The sequence below is a fragment of the Euprymna scolopes genome, chromosome 25 (genome assembly GCF_053919585.1).
Source record: "Euprymna scolopes isolate OS-2025 chromosome 25, ASM5391958v1, whole genome shotgun sequence".
Taxonomy (NCBI): Eukaryota; Metazoa; Mollusca; class Cephalopoda; order Sepiida; family Sepiolidae; genus Euprymna; species Euprymna scolopes.
The window spans coordinates 65,917,054-65,937,626 of record NC_136506.1 but is presented as its reverse complement, the minus strand read 5'-3'; the positions used below and the strand labels follow the sequence as shown (position 1 = coordinate 65,937,626).

Here is a 20,573-nt window from a genome sequence, read left to right as displayed (position 1 = left end):
ATGATTAGAATGTTTGCTGGACAAATATTTAGACAGTGAAGAAATAAATTGACATTTTCACAGCTAAAAAGGCTCATCTCCATCTTTCTATTACCCAGATATTTTAGGTTCAAAATATTTGCATATACTCAGTTTAGTTGATCTAACAGACACTGGAAAATATTTTGACAAGAGATTATATATATATATATATATATATATATATATATATATATATATATATACTAGCAAAAGTACCCGTCGTTGATTGGGTTCAAAAACAGCCTACAGAAAATGGACTCTAATTTATGAAGGTATGATAGGTTATGAAAAGGAAGGGTTGTAAAGAGATAGCTCCGAATTTGGGGGTATCAAAACCAAAGCAAAATATGATGAAAGTAAAAATAAAATAGATAAACCCCATAATTTATTATACCATACCTGTTCACACTGAAACACTTATCACAATATTCTGTGGATCTATATTAAAAAACCTTGTTAAACTTTGTGACATATTTCCATTCTACAGAGGTCAGGCGCAAAAACTGAAACATAATTATCAAAGTATACTTACGCAGATAGATATGAAAAATCTTTATTCAGGTTTGTGCCTATTTCCATTCTACAGAGGCCATGCACGAACGCAGACCCCCCAATTTTATTATATCATCTCTATTTAAGTTAAAACATACTTATCAAAGTATTATGTACATCTATATCAAAAACACTTGTAAACATTTTTTTTTTTTTAATTAATTTTTTTAGTTCCATACTTTGTGGACCAAGCGCGTACGCAAACCCCACAATTTTAATGAATCATCATTATGCCAGATCAAACATACCCATTCCTGTGTCTCGATACATCTTTCATTATGTGATCAGTTTTCTATAATAGTCAACCATATAGGAGCCTATTTGTGACCAGACACACACAGACATTCAGCTTAGCAGACCACCCAGCATTGCCCGGTTATAAAATGTTTCAATATAGTTTAATTTATGCAGATTTCATATTATTATAGAGACAATTCTTTATCGATATATATTGTACTCAATATATTGTAGTGATTTCAAAAGTTTTTAAAAAATATGCCTCGATTGCCATCAGTTAGAATCAAAACCAAAACATGTAGCTCTCCAGCAATATTCAGGACCATATAACCTAAGGACACATAGATATCAAAACTTTCAAAATATACACAGGTAAATATAAAAAATGCATATTTGCACATAGGTGGAACTGCCAAATTCCATTTTGCTCAATTTTGATTGCTTTACCAAGTAAAAACCAAATCGAATTTGTTCCATGTTCAAATCCTCTATATATTAAGTTTCAAATCTGTAAACCAAAAGTTAAAGTAGTTTGGTAGACTGTTACACACACACCACTAATAAATATATATATGTATATATATATATATATATATATATATATATATATATATATATATATAGCTTAATGCGGTAGAGGAAAAGAGTGAGCTCAATTCTATAAGAGGAGACTTATTGGACAATATAAAGGTCAATAAGTATCCTTGAAGCTTATACAGGAGAATATATATATATATGTATATATATATTTATTTTTAAAATAATATTATCCACTGACACGTGTTTCGTCGTCCACGACTCATCAGAGTGGCTGAATCTAGCGAGATTCGAAAGCGGCACCTCGTGATAAGAAGCCTAAACCTCTACCACGGTGCTAAACTCGCCGGACTACTAAATGTATCACTTTTACGTAGATGTTTTTATTTGTTTTTGTTAGCGATACTTTCTTGAATGAATTCAAGTATTTATACGAAAGTGCATTTTTACCTAAATGCTTGTTGGGAATAATTTTTCATTGACCAATCTGGTATATATATATATATATATATATATATATATATATATATATATATATATATATTAATGGTGTGTGTTTGCTCCAGAATTTCATTTTCTATTTTAAAATTTGTTGTGTCACACATTTGCATTTTTGTGTGAAGTTTAACTTCCATGTTAAGACAACAATATCACAATTGGTATATATACATAACAAGTTAAAATAAAAATGGTCACTTTGAGGGATTTAATAAACTAAAAATCAACTGGATTATGTTGACCATGAGCATAAAATGTTACAAATTCTTTTTATATTAGTGCCTGATAAAATATGAGCATGACTTTAAATCACTTTAAATATTTTCATTATCTCACTTTTATTCATAATACAATCTGTTTGTTATAGGAAAATAAACAGAACCCCAAAATATCAGTCTATTTCAAAAATCTATTCGAATCATCATTTAAGAACAAAAAACAATTTGTTGATTTTATAACCATGGTATTTATGTAAATGTTATTCAACCTTAAAAGAACTTTCAAAAAATATATAATTTAACCATATTAAAAGTGAGATATCAAACTTTGGACATATTTTCAGATGGCCAAATTAATCATTGTTTTAATTAAAATCAATTCAGTAGACAAAGTTCTACGGTTTCCTATCATAAATCTTTAACATAAGGCAAATTATTTTTAATATATATCTATATATGTTGTTTGAGAAATGACAAAGTTCTAAGGTCAGTGTCAACTTGCTTTATTTGACCTAAGTTAACAAATGCATATGGTTATTTTAAGACCATGTACTTCAAAATGGTATAGAAATTTTTTCAATAACATTAAAAAGTTTAAAGTTAAATGGTCATAACTTAAAAACTGTTACACTTAGGTAAGACTAATTCTATTCAATTTTCATCATGATGATTTAGAAGTGTAGAAAATCTTTAAAATTTTGTATTAGTCAAGGTATGTTTTGTCTATTAAAATTTTTTTAGACAAAAATAACCTTAATTGATGAGTGGCCTTACCTTAATATGCATTGGAACTATCATACACACCAAATTTAACAAATGCCTGTTTTTTCATATGAACAATAAATCACTGAAAATAACTAACTTGAAGTAGGCTGGAAAATAACTCTACACAAGAGAAAGAATTGTATATTTATAAATAGAAAAGATTAAATTTTGTTTGCATCCAACTTTTATCAAACTAATCAAAACAATGAGATATTATAGAAGTTGAAATTGAAGGAAATTTCACTATCTCATTTTTGACTTTGGGAGTGTGATATCTATTTTCAATAAAATCTAATTCGTAAATACTGACAGACACGTCAACAGAATAGCTATCCATATGAACCTGCAGTGCAACAGGTAACATGCTAAGTAATAATCAATACTAAATAAATCTTCTGAAGATTAATCAGTAAGAGCAATACTCACTAAGATCAATACTAAGAATATAAGAATTACTTAAGACTTCTACTCAGTCATGACTGAGAAAACGAGAGCAGTTTACGCTTGATCATTAAATAAAGGGTTCTGTTCAAAATTCCATACAGCTTCCCTAATTCAACAAGATGCACCTGAAGAAGGTCAGAGGTTACATTAGCCGAAACACGAGAACAACATCCAAGATGAGAACAGTAATCCAAATAATACACAAAATCTACTTCACTTTTTAAAAAGCTTACATGCTTTTCTAAATTGTTATTTTAAAAAATATGACTTAATTTGACATTTGAAAATAGTTGAATTTTAGTTTAAACTATTTGTTAGAACGAGCAAGAGAGTAATTTCACTTATAATTCAAGAGTCAAAAACATGAAGTCATTAGAGATTGTGCTGAATCAGCAATCTTCAGTTTGGTCATATGGAAGTAAATAAAAGGTTCCATTCAAAATTCAAGTTTCGCAACACATATTTGAAGAAGGTCAAAGATTACATCGGCTGAAATATTGTGATAACATCAAAAATGAGAACTGTAGCCTGAATAATCCAAATACATAAAATTTATCTCATTTTTAAAAACATCTTCAAAATTTCACTTTCCAGAATCATTATTTAAAAAAAAAAAATGAGTTTATTCAACATTTACATAACATTTGAAAAATAGTTTAATTTTAATATATGACTTCGGTGCAATCTGCTAAAATCAAAACCAAAACATCTCCAACCTTATTCGTTACCCTCTGCCACATATATAGTTTATTTTTTAACTTTATATATATATATATAAAGTTAAAAAATAAACTATAAATGTAGCATGCATAGAAGAGCACTTTTCAAGTTTCATTTTTTTTTTTTTCAATTTTGACCCCTTAGCAGCTATTTTTACTGGCTAAAAAACAAATCAAATTTGCTCCATAGGTTCGAATCATTATCAAGTTTCAAGTCTGTAGCCAAAAAATTGACAGAAGTTTAATAAGTCGCATATGACCACTGTAGCACTATGATAGGAGCCCAATTTATAAGGGAGGAATTTGGGTTTGTAGTTGAATAGAAAGAGAGTTAGAGAACAGAATGGCATTCATTGTTCTAGTTAAGAAACAAGGCCAAACACTGAAAGTCTTTTCCCTGTGATGATTGTGTTTGACTAATAAACAAAGGAGTACAAGTCAAACAATAGGTGGAGCTCACAATAACTATAAACTATTAGTTCAGTCTAATAAGTGGTTTTCAGTTCATTTCAAAATTTGACTTCCTACATGACAGGATTGTTACATAAGGGTCATGTTTGAATAGGGATTAGAGGTGATCCCAAAACAAGTCAAAATCATGTGACTTCTGGACAGGAAATTTTCCGTCCTTTGGTTAGTAAGACTTCAAGCAATAAAGACATGTCTAGGGTGTTAGCCCCAATACTAGATAGATGCACACAATGTAACTAGGTATAGCAGAATGCTCGCCGTTTGTCTGTTGCCCACACATACAAAAGTAATCTGTTTCTGTTCTCTTTGTAAACGTTTTTATAAACATGGGACGTTAAAGTACTTTATCAGCTGAGGAACAGAAAAAGATTCTAAGTTTGATATTAGAATAGCCACAGCCAAACAAACTTTCTAAAAAACTGTTCTTTCCATAATAGAATTATTATAAAGTTTTTTCTGGAATCCAAAAGAATTCATGTTTCTATAAAACTAACTCAAGATGAAACCTGAAAGTGAACTATTTTATTCTGCTTAAAATATTCTAAAAAGATAACATTGACATAAAAAAAAAAAAATGAAATCAAAATGGATTCTCCAACTTACCCAACCCTATGTGTGTGGAGATCAATGCACAAAAAAAACTTTATATCATTTGAACCAAGTTAAAATTAGGGGTGCACATGTGGAGGGAGAGGTGACAAAGTCATTCTTTGATAAAATAAGTCATCTAACTCCCTACTCACTCATGAATCCTCTGAAGTGGTTGCCTTCATGCCAAAATTAGCATTTTCAGTTTTCAAAGAGAACTGTTAGAAGAGGGAAAATAAAGGAAAGGCAAAACAAGATAGAGAAAGAATGTGAAAAAAGATAAAACAAAAAATTCAACCAAATAGTGATCAAAAACAATAATAGCAATTTGGCAAAAATTAGCTTTCTTGGGGAAAAAAAAGAAACAAAAAAGCAGATTTCAACTGAGAAGCAGAGAACTCACACCCAAGAAATTTAAGCAGAATTCTGATAAAAATCAGAGACTTACATCCCTGTTTAAGTGAAAAAGTTTGTGCCTAATTGATATACAAAGCAAAAAAATAAAAATAAAAAGAGGGGAAAAAAAAAAAGGAATTTGACTTCTGTAGAGAAAGTGTTTGTCACACACAACACAAGTGAATAAAATATTACACACAACGATGTTGACATACCTTGACTTGTGAAGTAGTAGTGATTTGCAGTATTTGACTGCCATTAGAGTGACAAGGAATTTGGAAAAGAGCTGCAGTCTCATCAGCTTCTGCGTGGCTGCCTTCCCGAATGGTTTTGTCTTCCTCGTCCTCCTGAATAGGATAAGCTTTTTAAGCATGGACTTCACAAAAGTCAAATTCAGTCTAAATCTATTCTCAATTTAACAGTATACCATGCAAGAAACATAAAAGTGATAAGATTAAATGCCAACAGAAAAATAAAAATTAAGCACTATTTTCTGAATGCTTTTGTTTTGGTTGAGGGACTTGGTTTTAATTTACAATTTCGAATTAGATTGCAAGTCAGTTCCCTAGAAGTAAAATTAACTGGAAAGGATGATGTTAAGCCTTTAAGCGGATAATTATCCACAAAAAAATAAAATAAAAAATAGAACTGTGTGTTAAATTAAAATAAAAAATATCACTGAATTAGAAAATAAAAATGAATTACTGGGATGACCTTTTGCAAAGCAATATGCAAATTAATCGTACAACTTCTATCACATACACATGATTGTTATATTAAAAATAGATTGTGCTTCTATTGTATTAAATTAAAATCTGTGTTGTAATCTCACTGTAGTAGCATAATTAATGTCTTTTTACAAAGCATTATGAAAATTAGTTAATCTTACAACTTTGATATTATTCTTGTATGGATTGGTTTAATGTGCATATTTATGCGAGAAATGGTTAAAAATTTTCACAAGAAAAACCCTATTTACCCCACCACCATATTTCACACAAGGTCAACTTTAAAATCGATATCTGAAAAACAGGGTACTCCAAGCAAAATTAAACATTTTAAATTGTCTCTAGGTATGATTTCTCCTCCTCAGACTGAGAACAGAACAGATACATTTTGATCATAGACTAGATAAAAATGTAATTAAACAGAAAAAAAAAACCCTAATATTTAATCCTTGTAAGTGGCCAAGTTTTATCCAAAAATAAAGACATCTGTTAACTTTGAACTGTCATTAAAAATGCACTCAAAATATGACTGAACTTGAATGCCCTTGTAGTCGACCCTTTAAAAACTAAATGAACTCAATCATTTTAGATTTGGGGGATATACATATATATTGCATTAGGCATACTTAAAACCAAATGGCACAAATTTCATGAATTTTTAGAGAAAAATTGTTTCAATTTATCAAAACTGCAACTGAAGCTGCATCAAATTTAAATTTGAATAGCAGAGGGAAATGTGTATGAAAAAGACTTCATTGAAAGAATGAATGGGAGTATTTGGATTAATAAATGTGTAATAGTTGAGGTAGAAGGTTCAGTTTATAGGGAAAAGATGAAAGTGATAAAGATGAACTTGAAAGAAAGAGGTATAAAGACCTGGTTAGAGATAGGTTAGTTTGGAACTTCCTATCACATAAGGGCTGAGTTAAATACACAATATCAGACTTTAATGTGGGAAAATCTAGCTCTTTAAAAAGGGACACTATGAACTTGAATAAAAATAAAAATTTAAGTCCAGAACGATTTCTCCTCCTTCACCAACCAAGAACAGAACAGACAATATACTTTTAATTATTTAGTTGCAGAAAATATTTTTTAATTACTTTTGAAACAAATTAGGCACAAAGCCGAAAGTGTGAGGAAAATGGGTGTCATTGGTCATCTTTGGTCTTAGAGTCATTTCAGTTATCACAATACCATTTACACTAGCAATCATCTGCTTCAAGAGAACCCAAAATTTGTTGGAAATTTTCTTTTTCCATAATTATATTTATATGTAAAGATTACATTAGTAGGAATCCCAGGTCAAGAAAGTACATTTAAGTCAATTTCTAAAAGCCATCTAATTTATGCAAGTATTAAACCAAATATGATGATGAAGTGGTACCTTAAGATGAAGAAATCCTAAGTTCTATGAATCTTTCTTGCAAGCAGACGTGAAAACAATGCAGTAATGGCAACTGACATTAGTTGCGGGCAAAAGTATCACCATGCATTTTGGGAGGAAAAATCCAGGATACAAATACTTTCTACACAATACCAATATTATCCTGTGAACATTAGTTGGACATTAATGTCATTAGTAGACAAAGCACATCTCTAAAAGTGTAAAAATGTTGAAGGATGCCTTAATTCAGTAAAACGTTTGTTAGCCACTCTTTAGCCATTTATTTAAAATTGTGGTACTTGTACAGTTTAGTCAAGACATTAAAAAATGAAAATATCGAAAAAAAGTTTAAATAGTATGTATCCGTTTATAGTATGAAGTTCTCCAAAAAAGAATTTCACTTAATTTCATCAAGTACTTTTGTTTTTAACAGCGGAAAAACACGTTTTTATGAGAGCACGTTGAAGGCGGCCATCTTGGATTTAAAAAAAAAATTTGGTTTGAATTTTAGAATTGCCAAAGGGAGATTTTAATACTAGCTTTTCTTCCTAAAAATCGAACATTTTGCTCAGTATCATAAATTGTTTTTTCGCTGTAAAAAAAAAAAAAAAAAAAAAAAAAAAAAAACTACTTGATGAAATTAAGTGAAATTTTTTTTTTTTGGAGAACTTTGTTCCATAACAGATACATACAATTTAAACTTTTTTTTTTTTTTTTTTTTTCGATATTTTCATTTTTTAATGTCTTGACTAAACTGTACAAGTACCAAAATTGTATACAGTTTGTGACCACTTAGAATTCATAGCGTCATCTGGAAACTCCATCTTACTCGGAAGATTGATTGCAAATAAAAATGAATAAAAACGTTCAAAGAAATGCAGCAAAGTTAATATTAGGTATGTGTAAAATGAATAGCCCATCTCCAAAATGTACAAACATTTTGACCCCTCCCTTCCCTAAAAAAAAAAAAAAAGTCAAAATTCAGGAAATCAACCAATTTTGATGAAATTTTCAGTATTTATTAATTCAACGATCTTAGAATATAATCATTTTTTTTTATTTTAGTGAAAATATTAGTTTGTGTAAACAAAAAAACCTTTACTAGTATTAAGTATTTAAAAAAAAAAGTATGAATTTATTATTGCTTTTTTATGAAATTAAAGCATCGTAGATGTTAATTACAATTTTTTTTTAATATTTCAGGAACATTACGAAAAAGCCACTAAAATCTGTGTTAATGAATAAAAAACCTGAATAAAAATTAATTTCTCAAATTAACGATGTTATCATTGAATTCAATATTTTTACAAAAATATATAAGTGTAAAAATATATATATTTTTTTTTTTACACAGTGATCACCACTTATCAAGGCCCGGAAGCCACTCAGGGATAAGGGTTATTGCAAGTACATTACGTTAGTGTGAAGATTTGATGAAGTGTTTACTTAAGGAGGCGGTTCATTAGGAATTTGTTAACGTTGGACTTGAAGACATCCAAGTTGTAGTCCGGTGGGAAGCAGGCAGACGGAACAGAGTTCCACAGGCATGCAGTTCTAAGAAAGAAGCTTTGTTCATGGAATCCACGTTTTGATTTAGGCACAGATATAGAGTGGGGGAAATTTTTCACAGTGGATTCAGCTAGACGGGTGTTTTTCGTGAAAGATTGGCGAGGGGGGGACCAGAGATTGGAGTTCAGACGAGCACCTGCCATGGAAATAACGATAAAACAAGGATAGGCTCACAACGTCTCTTCTGTGGGAGAGAAGTTGCAGGGTAGAGAAAAGGGCATCCCTCACTAAGCCACGAAGTCTATTTTGTACTCTGTCGAGGCAGGATAGGCTGTTTTTAGCAGCTCCTGCCCAGATATAGCAACAATATTCCATCCTTGGACGTACTTGGCTTTTCATGTGATTTTGATAATTCTCACAAAATTTCCAAACGTAATATATTCTCCTTGTACGCATTAACATATAAACATCAGTGTAAGAAATCCAGGATCGTTAAGAAAAAACTAATTTTAAAAATTTGGACAAATACAGATGACTAACATTTAAAAAACAAAAACAGAGAGGATTTGCATCTCATTCACCATATTCTATTTAATCTCTATATAAATAAAATGAACTCATTTCCCCCCCCCGTCTGATTTTGACATTAATAGGATTAAAAATCAAGATATTTCATGCAAATATAATATGCACAAACGGCAGAACAATATCTGAGGTGTGTAATAGGCTTATTATTTCTCAAATTCCTCGATAATCTTAGATTTCTATACTTTTTCTGCTGAGAAGTCACAGCCAAAATCGGTTAAGATCAATGGAAGTGGTAAAATATTTTCTCTCTAATAAATTCCTCCTCCCCCTGCCACCACTTAACACCGTTTGGGGATCGTTCACAAGGAACAGTTAAGAGAACACCGGTTTGGCTTCGTAGTTCTTTCATGTGAAGTTATTTAAAATCACTAAACTAAGCTGCAGTGCTCTGTGGCGTAGTGGTTAGCGTGCTGGACAATTCACATTATATTTTCACGTTCGCGCCGACCTACCATAGTCGTTTTTTTTTGTTTTTTTTTTTTCCTAAACAACTGGAATGGACTTTTCTTGGTGGCCGAACTGTTAACGTTGCAGATGTTTTTTTTTTGTTTTTTTTTTCACACTTTATTTTCCTACTTTTACTCATGACTCTGGGGTTGATCCTTCCTACTTACCTACCATAACATTTTTTAAAACTCCCCCCCCCCCGTCCCGGAAACAAACACTCGGGCAACGCCGGGTACCCCCGCTAGTTATTAATAATTGTTTTCGCTTAATTTTTCAATTAATAAATTGTCAGTGTAATCAGTGATTTTACTTGACTTTTTCACACTTAAAATGCATTTTTACTTTTATTTAAAAAGAATTTATCGTTATAGCATGTTTAAAAATAAATCAAGTCATTATGTAAAAAATAAATAAAATTGATACTGTGGGCAATTTTACAGAAGTTTAGCAAGTGACTTGGTAAGCATTCACAAAATTATTAATCACCACATGAACAAAAACAACAACTCTGAACATTATTTTGATCTCCATATGTGAACATGTCTACAAAATTAAAAAAACAATATAAAATCTCATGATTTTTGGAAACAGTTTTTCATGCTGAGAATTACTGAAGAATGTAACAGTGTGCATTGATCGTTGTCTGTCAAAGCACAAACACTGTTTCACAAAATTTAATGCCACTCCCGTCCTCTATACACATGCACTTCGAGGAGTTGCAACACACTTGAGTACTGCATGCAAGGATTTCATTACATGTAAAATTTTTTTAATCAATTGAAAAATAATTCTCATTAAGCAGGTGAGATTTTAGACAATTTTTATGAAATTCAACATCTTAGACAAATTTGTAAGAATGTGATCAAAAATTCAAAAGTATACCTCAAACAAAAGAGAAAAACTAAGCCAAATATTTTAAAGATTTTGAAAAATACTTTTGTTCATTCAAAATCTCCATTATTTTGTCCATTCGTTGGTCTGTCATTCTTCTGATTTGCTTTAGTTTTTCATAGAATTTTGCAGAAACTTTTGACTATGAATGCATAAAACTAATAGCAAGATTTTTTTTTTTACTTTTAATTTGAAAATTTTAGCTATTTACAGACACAAAAAAAAGGTGAAATTTTTAGTTTCTAAAACTTTCAACCTGCAGAAACCCTCAAAATAAATGAACTTCATTATTCGAGTACTAATTATATGGATTGGACGCAAATAAAGAATAACAATATAATAGCTTGTATAGTCAGAAGATTTTGATCACCCAAAGTGAATCTAGATTAGGTGAGCAAACTGTTATCTAATATTAGTCACCGAGAGATTGCTACATGCAATAAAGTCACCTGTATACATTTCTTTCTGACGGAACAAAGAATTCATTCTTTATAAGACCTTAAACAGAGTTTTAAGTCACCTCAACACAACTTGTTCAGCTGTTCTGAGGTGGCTATTTCAAAAAGAAAGGAGACTAACAGAATTTTAGCCATGTTATTGCTGATGTGACCGTCTTCTGTCGACTTGAGGCATGGTCTTATGCAGTTCGAGAAGGTCCACTCCCTTCCAGCTACAGAATGCTGGTGAAGCTGCATAGACATTTTTTTAATCAGCCAAAGTACTCTTCCTCTAAGATTTTCACATACCACTTTCCTGACCTTGTGTTTAATTCTCCCACCATAAGAGGGAGATAAACACCTATATATATATATATATATATATATATATATATATATATATAAAGTAGCAGTGTTCGTGTGTGTATCTGTGTGTACAACTCTCCTACAGCCCACTACTGGACCAATCATAACCAAACCTGGCATGATGGTCCCCATTTAGAGATAGTGGGTACCCACTCTCCTACAGACCACTCCACCGGACTGATCATCACCAAACTTAATCTGATGATGGTCTCTAATCCAGGGATGGTGCACACCATTTTTCAAGGTCAAAGGTAAAAGTCGTATTTGGTGCAGCTCTTCATAAATTCTCCCACCTAGAAATGGTACACACCAAGTTGGGGTTCGCTACCTTAAGCAATAGTTGTTTTTACAACATGCTAAGTGCCTGCAAAGCAGGTACCAGAGCATACAACAAAGTCCCGCATGAAGCACAGGTATCTTTGCTAGTGTGTCCATATGGAAAGATAAACTAATGACTGCTATAAACATTTGGTGTGTTGAATCGATTTGCCACTACAACACTTAAGCTATTTGAGGAAAATCATCAAAGTGGTGTCTGTGGCGTTGGCTCAATCAAAATTTGACATAACCAAATATGGTTAACAGATGCAGATTAAAAAACTAGAGGTTATATGTGAATCAGTGCAAAAAAAGATCAGAAGTTTTTTTTCTTAAAAAATTATGACCTTTTGAACTTAACCATAGATGAAATATGCTGCAATAAATTCCTGATAAATATAATACAAGTTATATTAATACATATACTTTCATAAAGCTATTTTTACAGTTTAAACCCTTAAATTTGAAATAAGGATGGGCATTTGAAGTACAGATGGGTGGTCTTTGATCCCCAGCTTTTTACACAGTTCAAAGTTAATTTTTACAACTTTACCAACCCTTCAAGTTTCCGAGTATTAATCTTGGGTTACATAGGATCATAAGGTGTTATTCCCTTGAGAAAATTGTAGAAATTCTGACTTTTCCTCTTTTTTTTTTTTTTAATTTTTATTTAAAAAACTAAGAGTTGGTGCTTAAAAATTATGAAACAAATACATAAGAAAGTCTTCTGGAATGCGAATTATGGGATTTTTTTTTCAGCAAACATTAAATTCTGCTTACAAAAAACCCTCAATAGCTTACGGCCAATAATTTATTCCAATACCCAAATAAGATTCATAGTAGTGTTTATAAAAAAATTAAAAATAAATGTTTTTTGTCAATATGACAATTAAATTCTGCTTTCAACATTCAGAGAATTTTTTACTAAGATATTAACCTTTTACAATTAACATAATCAGTACATCATAGCACAATTTAAGGATGATCTAAACTACAAATGTCAATCAATTACATCAGGAAATATCAGTGCCATAAACAGTTGGCAACAAAATTGAGGGAGAGAAAGAGGTTCTTCTACAAAATTATTAAAATCTTACCATTTCAGCAATCCCTAGAATAGTTCTTTCAATATTAACATCCTAATATCTGAAATAAAATAAAAGTCATTCAATATCTTATAAAACAAAATCATTAAAAGAACTGACAAATGTGTATGAAATTTCCTCAAAAGTCTTATTTGCTGAATAGCAATCAAGCAAAAAAGTTTCAGATAAAATTTAATTACTTGCTCAATTTTTAGTTTAAGGTCAGTTTTTTTTTCTTTTTTTTTTACACAAATTAAACAGCACCACACCTTTCATTTTTGAACATTTAGCAATAAAAAATAAAATTCCATTTTACAAATGAGTTTTGTTTTTCAGAAATTTAAGCGTGTTAATTTTACATAAAGTGAAACCCCACACTAAAAATTTAATTTTAAGTTTTCATAATTTTAGGGTTTGCCATTCAAGACAAGTTTTGAAAGTTTTTTTTTTAATCTTTTAATAAAAATTTAAGACGGTGAAGAAATCCTTATAATAACTCAGGGAGGTGGGTATTTTATTTTAAACTTACATAGCAAAATGAGCCTTACAGCTAAAAATTTGAATAGGTAACTGCTCCAAAACCATTATAATTTGAAAACTTGGTGCTTAATCCTATTTGGAAGAATTTTTTTTTTTAGATTCAGTAATCAAATTTTTAAGGGGGGAATAGAATTCATGCATCTACATTTATTTTTTAATATGACAAAAAGAAATGAATAAGACTAAAAAATTAAAAGAAAATAAATTTGGTTTGAAATTAAAATGGAAAATATTTTTTTAAAATTTTATCTTTAAATGTAATTTTACATTATGCAAGTCAAAATTTCAAAGAAAAAAAGAAAAAAATTTAATACATAACTTTCAAAACTTTCAAAAATTGTGTTCAAATCTCTAAGTTAGGCAAGGATTTATTTTGTATAAATTTACAATTGCAACATTTATCAGCTCACCACCTGGCATTGGTTGGTCATAAAATATGCTTAAATACATTTAAATTCATGTAGATTTTGTATGCATTATTATAGAGCCAATTCTTTGATTATTATTACCCAAGATATAAGTGATTTCATAAGTTAAAAAAGAATATGACCTGGGTGCCATCAGCTAGAATCAAAACCAAAACAATTAGCTCTCTAGTGTTATACAATACCATCTAAGCTGGCAACTCATTCATATAAAACTTGACAAATCAATGCAGTTAAACATGAATGTATATTTGCACATGCATATAATATACACGTTTAGTTGACTTATGCCTGACAAGTTCAAATTTTGAACACTTCGCAGCTATTTTTACCAGCTAAAAACAAATCAAATTTGTTTCACAGGTCCGATAATCTCATATATCAAAAATTAACGAAGTAGTTTGGTAGAGCCCATTCTGCACACACAAAGTCACTTATGTATGTGTGAATGACCCTATGAGATCAAGGGGGAGGGGAGAATAGCCAAGCACTGAATTATTAAAATTTCAAACAAAAGCATAATATTTATTTATATATCATGCATTACAGAAGTTTAGAACAATTTGTCGATTTGAAACTGACGATACCATATTCTTAACTTATATAATACAATATATTTGAGGGAGAGAGAAAAAGCTTACAAATATCTTACACACTCGGCATCTCAGGTGATTTGGGCATATACACAGTGGTACCTCTCATCCACTTCATATAACGCATATGGATATCCCAGACGCAAAAACATGGCTAACCAAGGAAGGCATGGTTTGAATGTGGAAGAAGCAAACTAATTGCATGCGTAACGAACAGTGTGTGAAGAGCCAACGTGTATCAGAATTTTGGGGGAATTTGACACCCCTAACATGAAACTGTGAATAAAATATAAAAAACTCATTTCTCTTTCAAAAGTGGGTTGTTTATTTTCGTTATCGATTATACTTCCAAAATAAACTATTAAAGTTTTATAAAAAGTAATAGAAATATTTTTTAAAAAACATTTTTTACGTAATGAAATCAATTGAATTTTATGAGTTAAATATTTTTCAATTTTTAAAACTTTAAAAATCTATCAAAATTTTTCTGATTCAATTTCTACGATATTTTCAGGGTCAATGTGAAATTTTATGCTCTTTCCAATAAACCGAATATAATATTCTTGACAAACTTTTTTTTTTTTTTTAAATTCACCCCCCCCCATTTTGAAATATCTATTAAAAAGTAAATAAGTTTTATATATCACAAATTGAAGATAAAAGATCAATAATATATTCAAATTTAAAACCTTTTTTTTTAAACATTTTTTTTAATGAAACCTTGGTTCTTGCTCCTTTAATTGAAAAAAAAATTAGGGTTTGAATTACATTTTTTGAGTAGTTATAAGCTTGGAAAGACAGGGGGTCGAATTATTCAATATTTTTTCACGCATTCCTAAGGTTAGTTTCTGACACACCTAGTGAAGAGCCAGCGTGAGACATGGACTGATGTTGCTCACATTGCAGTCCAGGATACTCCAAGAAAACTAAATACCAAAACTGGATGACAAAAAAAAAAAAAAAAAAAAAAAAGAAAATGGCATATATATATATATATATATATATATATATACACACACACACACGACAATCATATTGACACACAGGTTTCCATAGATCACCTAAGTGACGTCGGGTCGGGTCGGGTCTGGTTAATATTAACTGAGTTTGGAGTACACAGCTTTTGTTCCACAATAACACATGCAGCTACCCTTATAGGAAATATCCATTGTCTCTCAAGGCTAAATGGAAGCCATGAATGTGTGTGTGTGTTTACAACTTATCTGTAAACTTTTCCATGGATTTATCTTTCTCAATATCCAAAATCTGTATTGAAAATATATATATATATGGCAATTAAGCTACACAGAATTTTCCACATTTCATTCTTGTAGAGATTCGTCAGGCTATTGCAAAAATTCTGGGTAGCTTAATCGTCATATTTTCAACCTAGCTCTACACCCGTAATAAAGAAAATACTGAAAATTGATTCATAAAATATTACATACCCTTATAAAATTTTATGTAGATACATGAAATATATTATTCTCTTTATTGCTTCTATGATGACAAATGAACACATTGAAATATTTTAGGAAGAGGCATAACCTAATGCTAAAGGGAAATGTTCTCTTTCACCAGTGTGATATGCCCATATCAGAAGCATCTATATTTAGTAAAATAGAATTATCCAATATGTTTCACCATTTTATGGCTCATCAGCATGACTGATACTAGTGAGATTCAAAATCAAAATCAGTGGCTGTTAGTTTTGTGACTTAACCAATGAGCCACAAAAATTCCCTATGGCAAGGGAAAGAATTACTACACAAATTTTATCATTTTATTAGCTGAAACAGAGAAATGGCTGTTAAGGATGAAACACTAGTGTCTGTAGGTATTTAATTATTATAGTAAAAAAAATAATTATGACGGCCCCTTTAAGAAATTCATTTCTTATCGTTGAGCACTTTCAGTTGAATTAAAAGTCGGTCAATTTAGCTCTTATGCATAGATCATCGTATAACGATTAGATCACTGTCTGACTGACGTAATGAACATTTAAATTAAAATGTTTAAAATTCAACGCTATTTCACACGGTTAATGGTAGCCGAATGGATACGGTCTCCGCTAATCGAGCCAGAGATGTCTCATGTTGCGGGGTTCGAATCGTTCGGCTGGTGTTAATCGTGACACCCTGCACTGAAGAATCCCGAAAGGATGAAACACTAGTGTCTGTAGGTATTTAATTATTATAGTAAAAAAAAAAATAATTATATATATATATATATATATATATATTAGATTGAGAAGAAAGTGCTTGCAGAATTTTTATTTTTGATTTCAAATAATGTATCTTAAAATAAGTCCATTATAATACTTTTAATGCTTTTCAATCTATCTAATCATTTAAATTATAATCTTTTTAAATCAATTATGCCTTTTCAGAACGTTGAATACAAGATGGAAAAAAAGCAAATTTGCACAATTTTCTTATTTCAATTCAAGCTATGCCAAAAAGCTGCTGAAACAGCTCGCAATATCAATGAAACGTTTGGCCCAGGAACCACAACTGAACGCACAGCACAATGGTGATTTAGGAAATTGCGCCATCGGATGTTAACAACAATCAAAGTCAATGCACAACTGTTCGAGAACTTCCTTCTGAATTAGATGTAACATACAATGATTTCAAATAACTTGAGATTGGAAAGACAAAAAGTCTTGATAAAAAGATGGGTCATTCATGCCAAAACACCAGCAAAAGTTGAAATCTGCACCCACCGACACTGAATTACTTGAAATTTGGCACAAATATTCTCCTTCAGGAGTTAGGAAAATTTGCCAAATTATTTGGTCCTAAACCTTACCGTTCGGATTTTAGGGGGGTATAAAATTTGCATATTTTGCTTCTAAATTTATGCCGCGAAATGTCATGAAATTTCAGTGTTTTATAAAATAAGAAACAAAATACTTCCACATATTCAATATTTCTGAAATTTGGTAGGAAGAGCATTTAGGGACTGTAGAATCCGAATATTTAATTATTTTAACCCCATACCTGGTAGAAAATAAAATTTTGCTCACCCAAATCCCCCAAATCATCAATTTTTTACCAATTGTAGCTTACGGTCAGTCTAGAGAAAATATGTCCTCTTCAATTTTCATCATATTTTTTTGATAGCATCTACTATAACGGCTTAAGTTCTCAAAAAAATTTTGTGAGGGTTTCTAGCCTACTTTAAAAGATATAGCCCTGTGAAGTTTATCTTTTTTTTTCTATGTACATGCAGTAATTCAGTGAGATTGATAAAGACAATCATCCTAATGCATCCAAACTCCTCAAATGTTCATATTGTGCTAATTTCTTAAACTATTCAATAAGATCGTCTTTGTTAATTTAAAAAGAAAATAATTTTGCAGATATTGCATTTTGTATGGTACGGATAGATTGTCTTTAACAAGTGATAAACATTGACTCATGCATTAGGATCAACATTTTATAGAGTTTTTGTCGATGGCATTTAACATTAATTTAAAAGAAATTATTTATGATTGAACTTTAAAAAAAAAAAAAAAATTTCATTATTTTCACAAAACAAAAATTTGATTTTTTTTTTGTTTTTGTTTTAAATGCATGTGAAAACTTAGAATATTTGTAAATTGGAACTAAACATTTATATTTTTTTTTTTTATCCATAAGAAATGTTTTCAATTTCATCACTTTAAAAATTCTTTATTTATATTTTTTTTTACAAGTTTTCAAAAAGTTATTTTCATTAATCTAAAACTTTTTTTTCATTTAGAAGAAAGTGATAATATACAAATTTTAAACTACGCTGTGCACCAAATTTTGTTGTGTACATAGGATTAAATTGTTTTGTACACAATTTTTAGCACAGATAATTTATCCACTTTGGACAAATGATAAACTCTACAATTTGGTATTGTAGGGACATCAGTAGTGCACATAATATTTGTTAATGGCACAAAGCATATATCCTTAAAATCCTCTTTCCAATAAAATGAATGTGACGGAAGAGCTGGATGCACGAACTTAATCAGCAAGTCCTTATTTTCCATATTAATTTCTAGGACCATGCCAATCCAAACGTTACTGTCATACCTGAAACAAACATATTCTGAAACAACCCCAATAAAGAAGTCACATATCAACTCATAGTTTTCATCTCCACAACATTGTTTCATGGCTATTTTATCTCTGTTGAACGGAATAAATGGATGAAAACTTCTTGTCCCTGGAACTGTGAATACATTTTCAAATCTAATAGTGAGACTTCTCCTTGCTTCCTGAACTTCCCTCTTTTTAATCAAAATGAATTTGATTCCTTCAATTGTAGATTTGCATTATTCAAACATAGTTTCTGTTGAAAGGATTTGTTTGGAATTTGGTCTTCGTAAACTTTCTTTTGCTACTATCCTTTTCACTGTCCCACCTATGCCATCACATGGTTGTTTACCATGACTAGTTGCAAAGAAGTTCCATTTTGCATCAAGTCCAAAATCTTTATGATCATTGCACAAATTGGCAAAGTTCTTATAATTCTTGTAGTGCTGCACAACCATCTGTAGAATATTCAATACTTTTCACATTTGGCAAATTAACCTTGATCACCTCGATAATGTTTTTCTATACCATATAAACAAATACCACATCATGAGAGTTGTCACTCGATATAATATAAAAACATTGACTTTGCATTGTGGTTTCAAGCTTAGAGTATCCCTGGGTGTAAAGTACATTGGGAGGTACTTCAATGAAAACTCTGGATCTCGTCTTGAACAACAAATTTGTAATTTTCAGCAAAACCCCCAAGAAATAAAACTTTGCTATCACTAATATCCTTTTTTTTTTTTTGCTTTAAATATCAGGATTGTGACTTAGCCAAGCAATAAAGTTTTCATTACCAATACATTCTTCAAGGGTGTCATAAAGAAATTTTTCCAGCTTCTGTGATGATTTAGGACAATTTGGGCACCTATGAATCATACACTATCTATTACTTGTATTGCAGACAATATATTTCAAAAGATCTTAATACAGTACATTCAGTAGTTCCAGTAATAGTTTGATGTTTTGGTGAATAGTGCATACATATACAGCATGTGTACCCTGCGCTACCAGCAAGGACGCACCATTTTGGTCTAAGATTACAAAATTTTGAAAACCCTAGAGATACTGTCAGGTTCAGTTCCTTGAATGCTCTGAAGAGCTCATTTAGGTTGCACAATGAGTTTCTTCTGCTGATATAAATTACGGTTAATACTAACATAATCTTTCCTTCCTGGCATCAATCGAGTGTACTCATCATCTTGATAAAATGCTTGCATTAACTGTGCAATATCAACAGACAAAGACTTGCCTCTTTTTTGTTCATGCACAGCTAAAATACCACTTTCCAAACACAATTTGCAAGCATTGCGTACAATGTGTTCTTAAATACGAAATACATTCATGAATTTTTGTGTGATCAATCGGTAAGGGCAAGTGTCAAGATCTGTATTTTCATTTTAGAGGATTCCACAGACTTCACTTTTGCTGCAAGAACTATCATTTTATCAAAGCACTTAGCTTTATCTAAAATCTCATTTTTTAATTTTAAAGGTTTATCACATAACAGCTCAGAGTCAATGTTTAATGACCTACTGATTGCAGAACAAAGTTTTCTCTAACCTAAACGAGCATTTCCAGAGTCATGAAGCCCTTTTGTTTTCATTGGAGAAATTCCAATAGCAGAGAAACATTCATTGCTATTTATCTTGTTTCTGTTGAAGTACTTGTATCAAGTTCTTGCATTTCCTCATCCGATACACACCTTTGTTTTTCATCATCAAGAAGTTTAATGATTCA

General features: G+C 30.7%; 1 protein-coding gene across 6 annotated transcripts in view; it reads right to left on the bottom strand.

Annotated features, from left to right (window-relative positions):
• The window catches only part of LOC145247409 (serine/threonine-protein phosphatase 1 regulatory subunit 10-like), a 138,307-nt gene that overhangs the window by 111,522 nt on the left and 6,212 nt on the right, over positions 1 to 20,573 (bottom strand). For 4 of the 6 annotated variants that reach the window (XM_080109116.1, XM_080109118.1, XM_080109117.1 and 1 more), the window contains exons 3-4: positions 13,215 to 13,263; positions 5,662 to 5,793 (exon numbers count right to left, since the gene is read on the bottom strand). In XM_080109116.1, coding sequence (XP_079965242.1) covers positions 5,662 to 5,793; positions 13,215 to 13,217 — 135 coding nt within the window. In that variant the 5' untranslated portion in view covers positions 13,218 to 13,263. The remainder of the gene's footprint in view (positions 1 to 5,661; positions 5,794 to 13,214; positions 13,264 to 20,573) is intronic. The other 2 variants (XM_080109120.1, XM_080109121.1) reach the window with 1 other exon arrangement.